Consider the following 19,446-nt stretch of genomic DNA (forward strand, 5'->3'; position numbering starts at 1 on the left):
TTCACTGTCTATGTCTGTTGATGCTGTTCCCGACAGTTTCGACCAGTGTGGTGCTTTTCCTGTCATTCCAAGCTTGTCAGAAGAAGAGATAAGACAAAGTCAAACAAACGATCCTGCTATCAGTGAAATCATACACCAGCTTGAAACAGGTGAAACATCTCCTCCTACTGTACGCAACGAGATCCCACAACTTAGCATCCTTCTGCGTGAGTTAAACAAACTTGAGTTGCAGAACGGGATTTTGTACAGAAAAAGGCAAGTAGGTGAAGAGACACAGTACCAGCTGGTTCTTCCTGAAAGTCTAAGACCTATGGTGTTCAAAAGCCTTCACGATGACATGGGTCATTTTGGTCTTGACCGGACCCTTGATTTAACCAGAACCAGATTTTTCAGGCCAAAAATGGCCTCAGACATAGAGCAAAAGATCAAAAGCTGTAGCAGGTGTGTTTGCAGAAAGACCCTGCCAGAGAGGGCGGCGCCCCTAGTAAATATTCAAGTCACCAGACCTCTAGAGTTGGTGTGTATTGATTTCTTGACGATTGAACCAGATCGCAGCAACACTAAAGATGTCTTAGTTATTACAGGTTTCTTTACAAAGTATGCTGTAGCAATGACTACTCCCAACCAAAAGGCTAAAACTGTAGCCAAGGCCCTGTGGGAAAACTTTATAATCCACTACGGTTTTCCCGAGAAGTTGCATAGCGATCAGGGAGCAGACTTTGAGTCAAAAACTATCAAAGAGTTATGTGACCTAGCTGGGATTCAGAAGGTCAGAACTTCACCCTACCATCCCAGGGGAAACCCTGTGGAGAGGTTTAATAGAACCCTGCTAAACATGTTGGGTACACTCAAAGACGAAGACAAGAAACATTGGCGTGACTTTGTTAAGCCACTCGTTCACGCGTATAACTGCACCAAACATGAAAGTATAGGGTTTACGCCATACGAGTTAATGTTTGGCAGGCGGCCTAGGTTACCCATTGATCTTGCTTTCAATGTCCCCCTGAACCATCGCCAGCAGCAATCTCACTCACAGTATGTTAAAGCCCTCAAATCTCACCTTCAGGAGAGCTACCAACTGGCTACCAAAAATGTTAGCAAAGTTGCTGAACGTAACAAAACTAGATATGACAAACATGTAACCGAATCTGTCTTAGGTGTCGGAGATCGTGTGCTTGTAAGGAATGTTCGGATTAGGGGAAAAACAAATTGGCTGATAAGTGGCAGTCCATCGTCCACGTGGTAGTAAGTCAAAAAGACAACCTCCCAGTATACACAGTCAAACCCGAGCACCACCATGGTCACACTAGAACTCTCCACAGAGACCTTTTGTTACCTTGTGGGTTTTTGTCAACTGCCCCTGAAAATCCTCCAGCAGTCCAAGTAAAGCCTCATCGGCCAAGCACACGTCAACACCCAACAACTGATCCTGATGAACCTGAACTTGAATACCACTCTGAGGAGGATAACTACCCTCTGTATTACCCTCCACCTCCTCCCAAAGAGATCTCAAGGTCAATTGAGGAATACGAGGTAGTTTTTCCTCCCAAGGCTAAGTCAAACCACGCTAATGAGCAACCCAAATCAGACAATTCTCAAGTCTCAGAAAATGTGACAGTGCCTGATATTGCTCAAGAGCACATGGACATGATGGAAACTGTAAACTTACCTGATTGTGGAAACCTACCGGATATCGAAAACTTACCTGAAAATGACAAAATACCTGAAATGGAGAAACCACCTGAAATGGAAAACCTGCCTGAAACTGCAAAGGAAGGAGCTCAGATAACTCACCAAAATGAAATGGACAATGCATCGGATTCAACGAAAACTAATGATGAGGAAGCAACTCAAACTCACGTGAATGGAACTGAACCTGTAAACAATGAAACTGAAAGAAATGACCCTGAAGCAGAGCAATCAGTCAGAAGATCATCTCGAGAGAGAACAAAGCCCAAGCACTTAACATACCCTCAATTAGGCAACCCTCTTGTTGGCATAGTTCAGTCTTTGTTCCAAAGCTTAAGTGAAGCTGTCACAGGCTCTATTGAAATCCATGATATCCAGGTAGTCTGATTTATGCATTATGCAAAGGGGCTTGCATACATTTAAGAGGGGAGGGTGTAACCCTGGTTAACATAGCTAACAACAAATAAAAGCCTGTTAGTAAAAACAGTCATAAGAAAAATATTACAGGTGATAAATAGTCAATAAATAGATCATAATGGTTAGAAAATTCATTAAAAACATCAGCAATGATATAATTCATGGTATAGGATTTCATTCGTGTTTAAAAACAGGTCAAAAGGGTAAAAAACTTGCTAATTCATGGTGTTTTATGTTAATTCAGGAAAAATGGCTAAAATATGTGTTCAGACTCTTATTGTGAAAGGGCACGCAGCAGCGTGACTCCTGTGATAGCCACACCCAATCGGGTTGTTCCTTCTTTTTGATGCTGGAGAGGGAGAAATGCAGACAGTCCTTGCAGAGCTGCTGCTTAAATGAGTGAAAAAATAGTAAAAACAAGCCAGAAATCTACTTAAAGCCATTTTTGTGCTCTGGAGAATGTATTTTTGTTTTTCCGACCTGTCCTTGCCTTGGTGACGTTGTAAACATAACCGAACGGGACTTGGCCATTAAGGTTTGGATCGGGAAATGCCGAGCTAGAATCGGAGTTTGATCCGCTGAGCGAGAAACAAGATGGCGAGCCACCCACGGACCCATTGAACTGTACCGAGCAGAAAAAGGGAAAACGCCCCCTGCTGGACGTTGAGGTCTTTCGCTGAAAAAACTGGTAGGATTAATCCATACACCTCTGCAAAAGAACAGCGGACTTTCAAAGCACTGGATAATCATTCGGAGTAATTCCAGGATTAATAGTTAAAGGACACAGAGACAACTTTCTTTTGTTTATTTGTTTGTTTAAGGGGTTATTCAACCTTTTGCTGAATTGTTTTCAGTTTTTACATGTTTTTGTAATTTATTTTGGTCAACCTTACATTTTAATGCTGTAATGGTGTTAATGGAAATGTAAATAATTTTGTTGGGTTAAAACAAAATAAGAACTGGTTGAAATTTAAAGGTGAACCTAGACCAAGATTAAATTAAATCTTGGGCCTAAAGAACTGAACTTGATTTAAAATAACACCGTGTTAACTCAAATAGATCAAAGGATAAACTTGAACTTAGAACTTGAAATAAATAAGACAATAACCTAGGTTGAAAATAACATCCTTTTAAAGCCAAATAAAAGGTTTTGAGATAAATAGGATGAACTAACAGAACATACTGAACTAAAAAGGGAAAAGAAAATATCTTTTTTTCCTTTAATGTGTGATGTTGAATGTTTTATGTAATGTGTGTTAACTGTCTATTCCCTGTCTTCACAAAATAACAAGCCGGCAATTTAAACTTATTTTCTGGTCTGTGGTCTTTATCACATGCTACACTCATTACTACTCTAGTAGTCGAACCTAACTGGTCCTAGTATACTGTAGCGACTCCAGAAGTGTTACATATAGCCTATAACAAAAAGGGTATTTTACATGCTTCTCTTTTAAATTTCTCCTGAATAGCCCATTATCTATTTCCTCATGACACTTTCTCTACTGTCAGTCTGCTAAGTTAACTACAGCCCTCTGACTCCAGCCACACTTCAGTTGATGACTCTTAAACACTGTTTACCTGTTGTACACAAGCTGTGATTTCTTCTCATGTTGCTGATAGATTTAGTTCATTTTAGGAATTTTAAAACTATTTAAAAACACAGAGATTTGCAGTAAATTCCCTAAAGAAAGTTGGTTTAAAACATCAAGATCACCATTCAGATGAAATTTCTTTCAGGGAAGATCCAAAACCTCTTCGGTCACCAGCAGGATTTATTTAAAGAAAAACAAAACCGTAAATCTCTGAAATATCATCCTGCTTCTTTTTGTGGAAATAACCTCAAATTTGCAGGAAAATCCTGCAGCTGTGGCTTGGGCTGCCTGCTGATGCTAATACTTAAGCAGTGAGTCCTTGGTCCAGTGTCTGGCTGACCCTCCTTTACTGAATGTTAAAGAATTGAATGTTAAAGAACAGGGAAACCACACAGTACTTTTGAGCTCATGCTGTGTCATTGTTTGACCAGCAGGTGGCAGCAGTCATCAGTCTGATAATCATAAAATGGAGTAATGACGTTTTTAACCTAATAAATAATTACATATATAGCAAATGGTTCACATCAGTTGATCAGTGCCTCTCCATCTGGCCAGCAGGTGGTGCTGCAGGACTGCAAATTGCTCAGTCAAACTGTGGCTTCACAGGCTGACAAGTCAACCATAAGGAGTCCCAAACACAAAAAAGTGAACACATGAAGACAATAAAAGAGCAGTTTTGATGCCGCCCTGTAACTGGAAAAGTTTTGCCTAAAGAATTATGATAAATGTCACACACAGCCACAACAAAAATATGGTCACAGTAGGAAAGTGACACATTAAAGATATTAAAGACGTGTACACACATACGAGTTGTGAAGCAGCCAGTAGTAAAAGACACATTCCCAGAATAAACTAAAATGAGTACGGTGTTTAAGAACAGGCAGGCCTATGAAAACGAGCTTTCACATGATTAAAGCAAACCACAGATTAAACTGAACTGACGTGCTGAGGAATTTAAAACTGCATTATTTCTAATGACCAGCGGGGGGCAACTGCTCTGAGTGCAAAGAGAAAATGGCCCTCGGCTCTTTGGATTTCTGACCTCAGCATTCAGTTTCCTCATGAGCGCGTTAGCTCACTTGCTCGTGTATGCAACATGATTTTTGTTTAGTAAAATACAAAAATATCAAAGTGTTAGTCAATCAGTGTGAAGTATGAGATTTATGCCATCAAGTCCAGTTTTAAAATGTTAAAATACTAAAACGGTGATGCCATCTTTTATATACAGTCTGTCCTTTACTTTAAACTTTGGAGCTGTGGAGGTCTCAGTAACAAAAAAGAAGTATTAGTGTTATTATGTCAATTACTTCTACTTAATTATGTGACCTTTAAGCCTTAAATGTGGAGATTGAACTGTAATCAGTAGAAATCCATCAGAGAAGCAGCAGACACCTATTTTTGCTAGAGGCGAATGATCTACTCGGGTTTGTTTGTAAGCCATCAACTGGGATCATTAAACAAATTCACCTCAGCCACAGTTCACGATGAGTCAGTGCTTCGGTACTTTGTGGTTTGTTCTGGGTAATTGTGCAATTGTTTTAAGAAATAATCAGTGTGACTCACGTCACTCTGGTTTTCTTCACCCGATGGGTTTGAGTTCCAAAGCAGATAGGAAAAAAAAGAAAGTTTCTAACAGCTGACTCACAAAGAAAACTTTAATGAAACACAAAATGCTCTCATTGGTGAGCTTGTAGGAACACAAAGTGCATCACCAGCACAGATTCAGAACTTCTGCATCAAAAGACTTAATTTCAATAAATCAGATCACCATGAAAACTGACAACATTCTGACACATTTTTAGTTTTTTTGAAATTTTGACTATAAATCTGCAAATGAGGCTTCGTTTATTTAAATGTTCACACATCTGCAGAGTTTTCCAGAGCAGAAATCCCAACACTGGACAAATGCAGTCTTAAAATTATTGATCTCTTTTCATAATCTGGTGGACCCAAAAATGCATACATACACACAGTTTAGTATCTATCTTATGACAAACCCATAGGGCCAACTCCATCTCCACCCTACCCAGCTGACTCACAATTAAGACTGTTAAAGTGTGTGTTAATTAAGAGGTAGTCAAAGCAGGAACTTCCAATCAGAATCTCTATGTACCTGATCCATCATCCTGTTCCAACATGGCTCTGCACCAGTGCAGAAAGCAAGGTCCATAAAGACATGGATGAGCAACTTTGGTGTGAGGCCTGAGTCCTGACCTCTGTAAGTACTGCAGGTGATTTGTATGGAGTAGCAGGTGTGGGAGCTATTGTGGATCCAACAGGAATCAGTGAGTAGACAAACCTCTGAGAAAACTGTACATGTACACGTGGTAATGACTAGAAGAAAGAGAGAATCCAGAGACGAGATGTATGTATGTATATACATCTCGTATATACATACGAGATGTATATATATATATATATATATATATATATATATATATATATTGTAGGGCAAATGTGATTGTGCTCAAATTTGCAACATCCCATAATCACTGTCCATTAGATCAGAAGCAATATAGACTAACTAAAACCACCAAACAATGAGAAATTATGACCAAATGAAACAAAACGATACAAAAGGACCAAAACATGATAAAATTATCTCAAATGAAATAAAAACAATCACCAAGAAAAGTGTGGAGGTTTACTTGTCCACATGTAGCTATCAGTCAGTTTTTGGGCCTCAGGTATGATTAAAAGAAACCCAACAGTGAGCAGAGAAGGGGACGTTTGGGTTACCTGAGTCTGTTTGAGGCACAGCTTTAGTGTGGTGGCTAACAAACTGCTCACTGATGAACGTATGGTGCAGCTCTGGATTATTTGTACGATCAGTGAAGAAGTTACAGAGGCTAAAAGGTGACTCGTGAGCATTTTTTATCAATGCCAATCCCCCGAGAGAAACTTCAGAAGTGCACAATCTGTGTGTTATGATTTATCCTCCTCATCATCGTCATAATCCTCCATCAGTCAGTGATTTGAATGTCAAACAGGCTGCAGTGTCTCATTCTCGCAAAAATAGAGTTTAAGTTTAGACAATTACACAGAGATTCGCGGCGGAGCACAGCGTGCTCTGTGTTTGTCGGCAGACTCGTAGAGTCATCGTTCCACATCGGTGGAGAAGATTTAAAAACAAGCGAGGGAATCCTGACCTTTTCACACCTCAGCAGCTTCTGCTCCAATGTCTTCAGTCAGCTGTGAAGGTTCGTCATCAGTCTCTCTGAAAGCAACAGCGGTGGAGTCATTCATTAAACATCAAGAATGTCACCAAGTGCTCAAGTGTGACACACATCACTCCAGCTATCCTGTAAAGTGCTGATTTATTCTTGACTCCAGAGAGAATGTTTTGCTTTTTACTCCAAATTTCAGTTTTCTGCTTTGTTTTACAGACGTCAGTAAATAAACTAAAGAACTGGATTTAGTATCTGTCAGCACAAGATGATACTGATGTGAGACGTGCTTGGTGCATGTAATTTGATAACACAAAGTATTTTTTTTTTTTTTTTTTTTTTTGTGTCCCGTTTGGATCTTTAGCCATCAGAATTGTTGTCTTAAGGCCAAGAAAGATGCCAAGCGGATTTATTTTACCAAGTGGATCATCATGGCCTTGCCATATTGGTCCATTTGATTGACCTTTATTATAATTATGTATTTATTTTATTTTCGGTTGCTACAAACGGGACAAACGTGACTGGGGGATAGGACAGGGAGAAAGAATGAAAGAAAGAGAGGGAGAGAAAGAAAACCAAAGGGGAGAAGAGACGGTGAGAAGGGGGGGAAGAAAGGAAAAAACAAACAAACAAACAAACAAACAAAACGCCTGGATCACCTGTATGGAGAAAAAAAACAGAAGAGAAAGCAAACAACAAAGAGCAACATAATAAAAACAGCACCATCACAATAAACTAGCTAGCAGTAGATAACAGTAGATGCTAAATAATAAATGATATTGTGCAGCACGCAAGATAGACAGCGCACAATGTGCTTTGAGGCAGCAGCCAAGAAAGGTGTAGTCCGCATCTGTGAACACCCGTGTGTAGACAGGTTCTGAAATTTCTAGGTTATTACATAGTGCCTTAAATAGTGCCTGTTCTACATCTATCCAAGGTTCATCTAAGAAGGTGTGTTTAAACCATCTAGAGATGAACTGAAGCCTGTTGGCTAAAAAATAGTGATTAAAGTTAGGCAGATCTAGTCCTCCTTTATCCTTGGTCCTTTGTAGTGTTTTTAAGCTGATACGTGGGGGTTTATCTTTCCAAAGGAATTTAGAAATGTACGAGTCTAGCGATCTGAACCAATCTTGTGATGGCTTATTTGGGATCATTGAAAATAAATAGTTTATTTTTGGCAAGATCATCATTTTTATAGCGGCGACCCTTCCCATGAGTGATATGGGTAAAGATTTCCATCTAGCCAGGTCGCCTTCTACTGTCTTTAAAAGTGGGATGTGGTTTAATTTAGTTAATTCTGAAAGTTTAGGAGAGACATTAATACCTAAATATTTTATATTTCCACATTGCAGTGGGGAAGGAGAAGAATTATGGAAGGAGCAATTAATCGGAAGAACTGTTGATTTCGACCAGTTAATTGAATAATCTGAGACACTTGAGAAGGAATTTATCAATGCAATTACCCCAGAGATATTGGTTTGTGAGTTTTGGAGAAAAAGTAACACATCATCTGCATAAAGGCTGATTTTATGTTCTATATTCTTACATTTTATGCCCTTAATTGTTGTAGCCTGTCTAATTGCTGCTGCTAATGGCTCAATAAAAATTGCAAACAGTGAAGGGGAGAGTGGGCATCCCTGTCTGGTGCCCCTCAGAAGAGAGAAGCGGGAGGATGTTTGGTCATTTGTTCTGACACAAGCTGTTGGGGAGTTATATAATATTTTTAACCAGTTTATGAAACAGGGTCCAAAACCAAATTTATGTAAAGTTGCAAATAGAAATTTCCAGTTAACTCTGTCAAATGCTTTTTCTGCATCTAAAGAAAATATTATGGTTTCAGTGTTTTTACTGCATGAGTAGTCTATTAAATTAAGTAATCTACGTGTATTTGTTGATGAGTGCCTACCTTTTATAAAACCAGTTTGGTCAGGATGAATTAAAAGGGGGGTTATTTTCTCTAATCTCTTTGAGAGAGCTTTGCAGATTATTTTAAGGTCTACATTAATAAGGGATATTGGACGATAGCTTGAGGGATATACAGGGTCTTTGCCTGGTTTTTGTAAGAGACTGATATTTGCAGAGTTCATATTTGGTGGTAGTCTACCATTTTCTTTGATTTCCTGCAACATCCTGTGAAAAACTGGTGCCAGAATTGTCCAGAATTCTTTGTAAAAATCTGTTGGAAAACCATCTGGACCTGGAGCCTTATTATTGGGCATACTTATCAGAGCTTCCTGGAGTTCACCTGGCGTCAGTGGCGAATCCAGTGCCATTGCTTGGGTGTCTAATAATTTTGGAAGAGTTATGTTGTCGAGAAATTGATCAATTTCGTTTTTAGATGGGTTTATTTGTGGTGTATATAAAGTTTCATAGAAATCCCTAAAAATGTTATTTATTTTTTTAGGATCATATATTGTATTCCCAGATAAATCTTTAACAGCACATATAGTTGTTTTTTATTTATTGATTTTTAACTGGTTAGCAAGAAATTGTCCGGATTTGTTACCGTGTTCATAATTTTGCAGGCGAAGTCTTTGTACTAAGAATTTAGACTTTTTATTAATAATTTCATTTAATTCTAGTTTTGTCTTGCGTATTTTGTTTAATATTTCTTGATCTTGGTGTGACACATAGGCTTTTTCTAAGGATTTGATGTTTTTCTCTAGTTCCTGAATTTTTTTGTTTTCTTCTTTCTTCTTATGTGATGAGAAAGAGATTATTTTACCTCTCATCACGGCTTTCCCTGCTTCCCAGAGGACAGATGCTGATGTTCCAGGAATGTCATTAAAGCCTAAATATAGAGTCCATTCTTTTTTAAAGTATTTGATAAACTCTTCGTCTTTGAGCAGTGATGTATTACATCTCCAGTTTTTTCTTGGTGTAGTATTATTCATCTGTATTAGTGTTAAAGATACAGGAGCATGATCGCTGACAGCTATAGGATGAATCTCAGTGTCTGTAATGTTACTCAGCAGTGAGCTGCTGACCAGAAAATAATCCAGACGAGAGTAGGAGTGATGGACATGTGAGAAGAAAGTATATTCCTTACTATTGGGGTGAAGGTATTATTAACGGAAGCACAAATAAGTCTTCATAACAGCTTAGTTTGCTAGTCTTAAAAAAACATTCTGATTGGGTTTCTCACGCTGAGTTGGTTCAACACATCGTCCCTTGATTGAGTAAATCTGAGAAGATTTATTATCTATTTATCTAGGATTGTGTGGAATTTTGTGTCTTAACATCATTTTCTATAGCTGAATGCCAAAAACAGTTTTTCCTGTATTGACCACTGGAGGCTCCAGCAGTGAGTCAGCCCCTATAGACTGCAATGTAAAATATTCTACTTTAGATCCTGATACAAACACAGTTTTGGTCTCTGTATTTAAGGTAACGTAACAGCTGTGCACAGGTCATCTTTTTCAATTTAGGGGCGTGGCCTCTTCAACAGAAAGCTAAGTGGTGACAGCTGTAGCTGCTAGCTGTATGCTATACTACACCTAAGCTAATTGGAGTTCCTGAACTTGACCTCTGGACTGTGTTTGTGCTGTTAGAGCCTTTTGGAGCATTTTTAATTACATAATTTGACCAATATAATGGCTGCTGTGAAATTATTGTACTAACAGACTGTTCAAGAAGTCCGTGTTCTGGTTCTCTGGTGAGTGAGTGGGATATTATTCTGATGTTAATGATTACCATTTGGCAGGTATCTTTGTCTGTGCGATATAATCACTTCTGGTTCTAAAGAATCTCACTTGGCAGTGGCCAAAACACTAAAGCTTCACTGAAGCTTCAACAAGCCATCTCATGGGTGACACAGTGGCTTCTGTCTTTTATATACAGTTTGTGGAACCTTTACTTGCAGGCTCTTACTCCATCACTGGGTCTGCATCTGACTGCTGTGGCTCCCATGAGGTTCTGACTGAGTGGCTGTGGGTGAGACTCGGAGGATAAGTTCCCATAGGTTTCTATCTTGGTTATGTTTCAAAATAATACACATATATACAAGACAGTTTGACTGTCATTTTTTTTGTTCTGTTCTTTCTGGAAAAAAATAGAGAGACAGCTCAGTGCAGTTTAGGCCACACACCTTTATTCATGTCACAAAACTAAAACTTCATTCTCAGTTTTACAAATTAAAACAAAAGACACTCAAATATTTTACAGTCGTTTACAAGATAACCAGAAATCAGGTGAAAGGATGAAGTTTGAACCATTCAGGTTTTAACAAAGCTAAACTTCTTTATTTTTATTTATTTTAAGTGCTGGTCATAGAAAAGTGCAGCAGTCAAACTGCCACAGAGCACACATTCAAACAGTCATGCTTTTCTTTATTTCTTTTTTCCTTTTTTTTTGTTAAATTTGCTCTGGTGCTATATCTGAACAAAGTGGGCGTAGCCAGAGACACCACCCATATCTTTTTTTTCCTTTTTTTTTTACACAAACAGCACATTGATTGTTTTTTTTTTTTGTTTTTTTTTATCTTGTTTTTCACCCTCAAGCTCACATTAAATTTGGGTAGAAGCTCATGCAGATCATGCAGAATGTGGACAATGACCATGCAGCACACTTACTTTAAATATCATTATCTGAAACCCAGTTTACACACAGTCATTTCATTTGTTTGAAAGTTAAAACCAAGTAGCAGCTTCTTAAGCTCAAAGATGAAGCTAAAAACTGCAGTTCCTCTAATGTCCACTAGAGGCTCTAGCAGTGAGTAAACCCCATAAGCTCCCACGTTAACACGTCCAGCTTTACAGCAGAAACAAACATGTTTGTGTTGGTCTCTATAGATAATTTCCCCCTTCATAATAACTGTAAGTGGGGAGAATGTTTTTGTAACTCACCTGTTTAAATTTTATTAAGGCTTACTAAGTTTCTGCTGCTATGGGTGTGGCCTCTTTGGCAGGTGGATACACATATAGATGGCTGTAGCTGCTAGGCTTCACCTCAGCTAACTGGGGTCGGTGAGGAGCACTTTTAAAGGCTTGCTTAGAAACATGTGATGAAAAAAATAAATTACAAAAATTGTAAGGCCAAAATGTTACAGACTTTACTTGAAATGGGAACACCAAACACGGAAAATGAACCAAATAAACTGCTCAGTGGATACTGAATGGTGTAAATGTCAAAGTACAAATGAGATCTTTTTGATTGATTCAGTTGATTTGGGACAGCTAGCAGTGGACAGTTGTTGCCTCAGTGGAAGTAGTTTCCCTGGATCTTCACAATGAGGGTAAAATGAAGTGTGAGGTTGACAGGAGGCAGAGTACAGAGGACTAATGCAGAGGACTGTTGTGGTTCAGAGGAATCTGAGCCTAAAGGCAACATTTCTGATTTACCAGACCACTTTCTAGACCTGGGAATGACCATCTGGACTGTAGTGCTTAACTTCTTGTGAACAGTCTACTATTTAGGGTTAAGTTCAGATTCACATCGACACTTTTATTTGGAATTTTCACCTCTGCAGAAGTCGTTGAAACAGAAGTGAACGAAGGTAAAACATTTAATTTGAAAGGCAGCATCTTGTTTCTTTAAGTGAGCTTGTTTAGCATTTGGCTAAACTACAACCGAACCCTAACGCCAGCAGTAAGCGTTTCACCAGTGACCTGGTAGATGTTTAGAGGTCAATCTGTCGCCACCGCAAACCTGACTTTAAATTACTTACAAGAAAAGAAAAAACGAATGGATGAATTCACGGATTGAAATCTATGACAGCTTAATAATGCTCATTGAGGTGCACATGTATGACAGTATAAATTAAACTGAAGAGAAAATCAAATGTTGACATTGGGCCAAAATGAACAAACATTAAAAAATGAAAGATTTCTCACAGTCTACACAGAAAGAAAAACAGATTGTCACAGTAGCTTGTATTTACAACAATATGTACACACATTTACTGTACATACACCCACACACACACACATGCAGCATCCTTTTGCTCAAGTAAATTACTTTTGTACATCTGGGTAAAATTATGCTTCCTTAGTCCAAAACAAGAAGTGTAAATGCTCCTGATTACTGAAGGTACATGAGATCGGATCTTTCTAATGTAAACCCATTTGGAGAGTTAAAAGTGTCAAATGGAGAGAGTAGACATGGCTTAAATCGAGAAAGAAAGCATGCTTTACAGATTTAGCCTGTTTAAGGTGGATTAAGGGCTCAAAGGTACATTCCTCCATCCTGAATCATTTGCCACAGGACACTTGGTTCAATATGAACCTTCTGTTTCTTATTCCTATGATCCCAAGTCTTTTAATCTTTAAGTACTTACCACCTGGAACACAATCTAGAGCGAGTTGCACCTGAAACACCAGGTGTCCCCCTTTCATTTACTAGCATCATTAACCTTTAAAGCTGCAGTGACTGTGCGAATATTATGAATCATGCATGAGCTGTTAACTCACACTAGATGTTTTGATGACCCTTACTGCAGCCCGAAGCTCATCTTGTGTCCTGCTCGCACTCTTACATTCAGTATTCTGACATCATAATGTGACCATGTTTAATTTGAACACTCATGATTGGGAGAGGAGATGGTTTACTCCGTTTGGAGGAACAGTTGTGATGTTTTTTCCCAGGTGTTGAACACGAGCTTCAGCTCTCCGTCTCCTGACGCCTGTTTTCATGATGGACTGTGACGACACTCACAAGGACGCTGCACTTTTCACACACACCCGCGAAAACACGAGCTGTTACCAGAAGCATGCGGGGCAACATTTGGTAACACTGCGCTGTAAATTGTGTCATATTTCAAAATAAAAGCTGCTGAATTTATACCCTTGATAATGCGTGTGTTTCTGTGTGTGGGTGTCTGTCCTGGTCAATAAGATTAACGGACCAAACATAGGTCCCATCTTCTCCTGCTTTTCCTAATTCGTACTTCTTCAGAGTTTTGCCTTTGCCTTGGACAGTTTGCTGCAGGAGAAAAAAAAAGATGGTGGAGAAGGTAGACAACAACAGAAACTGGTGGGGAGTTCATGGTGAGCACCCTTCATTTCCTTTCACCATCCTTTGCTACATTTGCTGCCTCACAGTCCTGTCAGTCAGTCTGCTGTGGATTATACATACGGTATATGTTTGTGTTGGTTTTGTCTCACTTGACAAAGCCTTGATGTGCCTTCTGCAGCCATCAGTTTTCTTTATTCTCATGGTTGTGTGTCTGAAAATAATTTGTGACTGTATTTAAATGTTGGTCACTGCTTTAAACCCATTAGGACAGGACAGATAAAGTAAAACAGGACCTGGGACACACTTTTTTTCACAGAAAATTACACTAAATCAGCTGATTTCCCTACATGAAGAAATCCCATCCAAACAGGGCTTGGTCATCTGTTACACTTAATAATACTTTACTTTATAGTTAGTTACAGCTAATCTGGGGCTCTTTGATTGCAGTGACCAGCTGGCACAACGTTTACTTATTTACCTTTTGTCAAGTGAGACTTGAAACCTTTTGTGTTTGTGTTCAGTTTATTGAAGTGTCGCTAAATGTTGTGCGTCACTCTTTGCTTTTCCTTGTCCCACTTCCTCGTCTTCTTCTTTGACACCTCCGACAAGTACCAGCACCTGCGTCGAGTCACATGACTGTTTCTCTGCATCCTCGTCGTACGCTAAATCCAGTGTGCATGGCCTCAGACCTCCAGCTCCGCCTCCTCCTCTTCTCGGCCTGCGTAGCTTCAGTAGTGCCACGCCCTTGCAGGTGCGTTTGGCCAGTGCGGCCAGTTCCTCCCTGGCGAGCGGGTTGAAGAGGAGGTAGAGCAGAGGGTTGACACAGGCTGGCAGTGGGGCAACAAGCAGCAGAACCCCCTTCGCTGCCTCTGGTCCAGCGGCTGGTAGGCGCAGGAGGGAGGAGAACGTAAGGAAGGCAACAGGGAGGTAGAGGAGGCAGTCAGAGAAGAGCAGCCAAGCCACATGTCGCGTCAATGCTGCTTCCTCCTCTGAGCTGGGTGGAGCCTTGTGGGCGCGACAGTAGAGATGAGTGTAGGAGAACGTCATGAGAAGGAAGCAGAGGGAGTCGAAGAGCACCAGAGACACGGAGAAGGCTAAGGACGACGATGATGATGAGGAAGGTAGCGGTAAACAGAGAGAGGTGCTGCTGTGTCCGGCCACCAGGGAGGGCATTGTGACAGTGAAGCCCAACAGGAAACACAGACAGATGGAAACACGGAAGGATAACGGCGATGAAGAGTGACCTGGATTTTTTTTAAAAAAGAAAAAAAAAAGAGTGAAATCAGAAATCAACTTTTAAGAGTGTCTGAATGTTGGCAGACGAAAATAATAATAATATGTGCTGGATATCAATGACAAAAAAAATTTTGCTTTAAAAACTGTATGTAGACAGTAAACATGTAGACATGTTAAAGTCAATATCTAAATTAAAGTACTGATGAGCTGTTAAAGATGAGTTTTAGCAAAGAATGTCTTTTAGGCTATTTTTATTAATCATGAAGCCAAAAGTCATCTGGACAGAAAAGTTGATTCTGTTTATCTGGACCTACGTCCAGATAAACAGAATCAACTTTTCTGAATCAACTTTTGACGTTTTCAGTGGGAGAAGCTTTTGATCACACATTCAAGTGACTTCTTCAGTCTCAGCTGACTGCAGGTTTCCCCAACCTTATAAACAGTACCTTTGAATAATGATGGAAACTAACCCACTGAATGAACAATGATGAGGACGTACACTGGACAGGGAGGAACGCTGGTGTGAGCGGGGAGTCAAGGAGGCCATTTATGTAAAAAGGGAAAGACCTAAGTCGAGGAGGGGGCCTAAGGGCACCTCTTTCACCATCTTACAATGCTGTGATTGCAGCCAACTCTCTCTGAGGTACTCATGGCCACTGATCAATGGTCACTAGTCTCCATCTGAAAGCGCTACATCCAGATGAACAGAATCAGCTTTTTGGGATTTACTTACCTGGAGCATGCATCAAAACACAAAATGTCATCATTTTGGTGAAATTAGTTCCCCAAAATCATACAAGTTCACTTTCTTTAAAATTCAATTAGGGTTTGGTGGCTTTAATTTTTATCTCTGAGTTTGGTGATGCCTGTTGTTTTTGGATATAAGAACAGTGTCATCTGCATAAAAATAAACTTTGCAGATTTTGAATATATAACATGATGAAATGTACAGTTTTGGCATATAGAACTGTGTAATCTTTGTAAAAAATTACATAATTTTTTTCACATGAAATTATGTAATGTGCATAAAAAAATATGTTATATCTGTGGCATATAAAATAGTGTTGTTTTGTAAAAATCGACTTGGACACATTTGGGTGGTAGAGACAATAATGTTGGTGTAGAGGGTAAATAAAAGCTGCTGGATCTACATATATGTTTCCTCACCACTGTTGCTAGCAGTTTTGCTGTGTCCTACAGTGGTGGCCACGCATCGCTCTAGAGCTGCAACGGTAAGGAGGAAGAGGCTGGTCTGTGACGCAAACACACAAAGGAACCCACTGAGTCGACACAGGAAGCTGCTCTCCCACTTTGCCCCGTACCTGGAACATACAATGTCAAAACACATCTGTCTCCACTCTTAAAATCTTCGATTGTTTTGTTTTTGTTCACCACTATACACTCAGGTTTAGTATTCATCACTACATCTTATATACAACAGATGGGTAGTCTCTCTGACAGATGTGATAGATGTATTTTATTGTTTATCTATAAGGTTCCTATTGGCAAGCTTCTCATGCCAATAGGAATGAGAAGCTTGTCCTAAGACTCCAGAGTGCTCTCACTGTATCTATCACTACCCTGCCTGTTTTTGAGAATCTCAGAAATCAACTGTTCCCTGGTTCCAGAATAAATCCACAATGTCTCATGAGTCCCCAAAAATTCCAAAGATCCTCACACCTGAGAGTGCTAAATATTTCAATTACGTCATTGTCTGGATTACAGTGTGCCCAAGGTCCCTGTAATCCACAGTGCTTTCAAAGTATTCTAATCCAACTGATTTTAAGGTAATTAAAATCACTCTTTGGAAAAGTAGTCCCAAATTCCCCTAATAATCAATCCCTAATTTCCTTAATATATACAGTATATCCCCCCTCCTCCTTGATCTCCTCCTAAATCCCTCGAGTGATACCCAGAGTCCCCAGTCTGTTCTGGTTTGGTGTCCTACCTCCAGAAACTCCCGAATGTCCAAGCGTCCACTGCCGCCAACCAGCCGCTCCACACTCCCATCAGGCCATTCACCAGGGCAAGTAAGCCAATCAGTAGTTTGGGGCGAGTGAGAGAAGTGGCTGGAGAAAAGAAGACTGAAAGGACGACAAGACTGTTGCTGACCAATGAGATTGCTGTGATAAGCCAAACCCCACCACGGATCATCCAGCTGCCGAGCAGGTGGAGGCAGGGACGGAAAGGTCCTGCAGGAAACATAAACCATTAACACGATCTTTTAAATGTTTTTGTACACACAACTAGTATTTATGCTTCTGTAATGATAAAAGTCCCTTCCTGCAGCGCCCTCTGGTGTTTTACATCTAAAACAAGTATTTTTTTAATTAAAACAAAGACATAAGATATAAGATATGGATATACAGAAATGATTGTAAGCCAAAGAAGCGTGCCTCTAAGCTCTTATGTGCAACTGAGTTGTTTTTAAAATGTAGAAATGTAGAGCTGAGATTTTTCTCACAGATAAAGTAATTAGTAAAATTAAAAATTAAAATTAGTAAAAAATAAAGTAATTCATCCTCATAGGTAATGTAGCACTGATGATAAAGACTCGGCTATCATAGAGTTGCTGTTGATTTAATTCTCTAAAACTAATAAAATCTGTTTCAGAGTTGTGCTTCCTTAATTTCCATATAACAGATGTGTGTTTATTGTGTTTTAATTTGACAGACAGGGGTTTTTGGTACCTGGTGCCGGGCTGCAGTGGACTGAGTGTTGGGGTTTGGGCTCATCTTCCAACTCCATCAGGAAATCTTCCCAATCTTGATCTACTGCAGAGACACAGTGAGGACAGCAGTACGTTGGTTTTATTTCTACTTTTAGTGGAAAAACAAGCATCCCTAAGTCAAAGCTGGATGAAAAAACAACTTTGAACTGGTGATCAGCCAAATTTAAAACTGGAAACTATTTTTTTTTATTTTTATGGGACATTTTGATTACACCTCATATTAAATCTTACATAAAGCTGTAGAACCTTCCACTTTCCACCCATTCATTACCTGCTTTCCACTCTGACCTAGCTTCTTTTTTTAAAAAACAGTTTTGTGTCTAATGAAGAAAAATGATGACCTGAATAAAATTTTAGGGCTGACCTTCTGTGTAGAGGAGTGCCTCAAATCTCTGCTGGATTCTTCCCCTTTTTTTCTATAAATGCTTAACAAGCTCCATGTTGTAGTTTTGAATGACAAAAAATAGAAACAAACTAACACTGTCCAGTGTTCTAAGTCCCATCTTAAAGGGGGTACCCCGAGGAAGGGTTTTCTGAGGAGTTAAATAAGGTGCAACCTCTGCCACTGAAACATGAAGCGGAAAACTGCAGTTCCTCTAGTGGCCACTTGAGGCTGTTCCAAAAGCGTGTCAGTTCCCATAGTCTCCCATGCTAAAATATCCAACTTTACAGCAGTAATAAACACATTTACAGCGTGCTACTAAACAGTTGTGGCATCTATAGAAAAATTTCCAGTCCGGGGGAAATTGAGACTTAAAATTTAGAAACATGCTAGCTCTCTGCTAGGTCCATTAACTGGATTCCATGAACTGGCAGTCTGGACTGTATTTGTGCTCATGGAGCCTTTTGGAGAATTTCTAATGGAATTAACCAACAAATAATATGTTTGCTGTACAGTTAATTATGCAAATAGACTATCCAAAAAGAGTGTGCTCTGGTTTTGGTCTTTTACTTGAAATGAATGCAGCTTCCTAAGCAAACCAGTTAGTGTTGTCTGAATTCACCCTCTTGCTCACCTCTTGATCACCTCTGGCTCAAGATAAAGAGGCGGACAGCCGTCTCCATGAAGTTAAAGCTAAAGCAGAGGCTTAAAATGTGAAGCCCACAAACCAGAGAGTAGTTATGTCTACCTCTTATTAATACACTGATCAGGCATAACATAACATCTGTCCCCCTAGTGCTGTCAAAACCACCCTGACCCAACCTGGAAGATGTGCTGAGGTATCTGGCACCAAGATTTTAGCAGCATCCTTTAACACCTGTAAGTTGTGAGGTCACATAAAATTTGAAGACGGCATGTTCACTTGCCATGATTAAGCGATATCAGTATAATTCATGTCACCTGTCAGTGGTTATGATGTTATGCCTGGTTGGTGTATGTAATCATTTGGTTCCTCAGGTGAAAACTTCCATTGTGTGTTGGGGTTCACCTTGGCTGGAAAGGATAGCTGCATCTCTTCCAGCTGAGTCTCTTGCTTCCTCTCTCTCCCAGGACAAACCTCCTGCACCTCCACCTCTCCGCTCACAGGAGATGAAGGCACAGCACTGGAAGGCATAGGGAAGCTCCATCACCCTGAGCACACACAGACGCACACAGTGATAAACACCTCTATCTGTCCAAACATGGCTCAAATAAATTCATTTTATTGCACCTGCTGTTCAG

The 19,446-nt window shown here is 39.7% G+C and overlaps 1 protein-coding gene across 2 annotated transcripts in view; it reads right to left on the reverse strand.

Annotated features, from left to right (window-relative positions):
* Positions 1-10,940: 10,940 nt before the first annotated feature.
* LOC146369538 (leucine-rich repeat-containing G-protein coupled receptor 5-like) overlaps positions 10,941-19,446 on the reverse strand; it is a 50,136-nt gene continuing 41,630 nt past the window's right edge. The window contains exons 16-20 of one of the 2 annotated variants that reach the window (XM_084909716.1): positions 19,214-19,356; positions 17,743-17,823; positions 17,001-17,244; positions 16,220-16,374; positions 10,941-15,060 (exon numbers count right to left, since the gene is read on the reverse strand). In XM_084909716.1, coding sequence (XP_084765842.1) covers positions 14,339-15,060; positions 16,220-16,374; positions 17,001-17,244; positions 17,743-17,823; positions 19,214-19,356 — 1,345 coding nt within the window. In that variant the 3' untranslated portion in view covers positions 10,941-14,338. Of the gene's footprint in view, positions 15,061-16,219; positions 16,375-17,000; positions 17,245-17,742; positions 17,827-19,213; positions 19,357-19,446 lie in introns of both variants that reach the window. The other variant, XM_084909715.1, reaches the window with a different exon arrangement.

This window comes from Perissodus microlepis, chromosome 17 (assembly GCF_051167445.1).
Source record: "Perissodus microlepis isolate ML-2025 ecotype Zambia chromosome 17, ASM5116744v1, whole genome shotgun sequence".
Classification (NCBI taxonomy): domain Eukaryota; kingdom Metazoa; phylum Chordata; class Actinopteri; order Cichliformes; family Cichlidae; genus Perissodus; species Perissodus microlepis.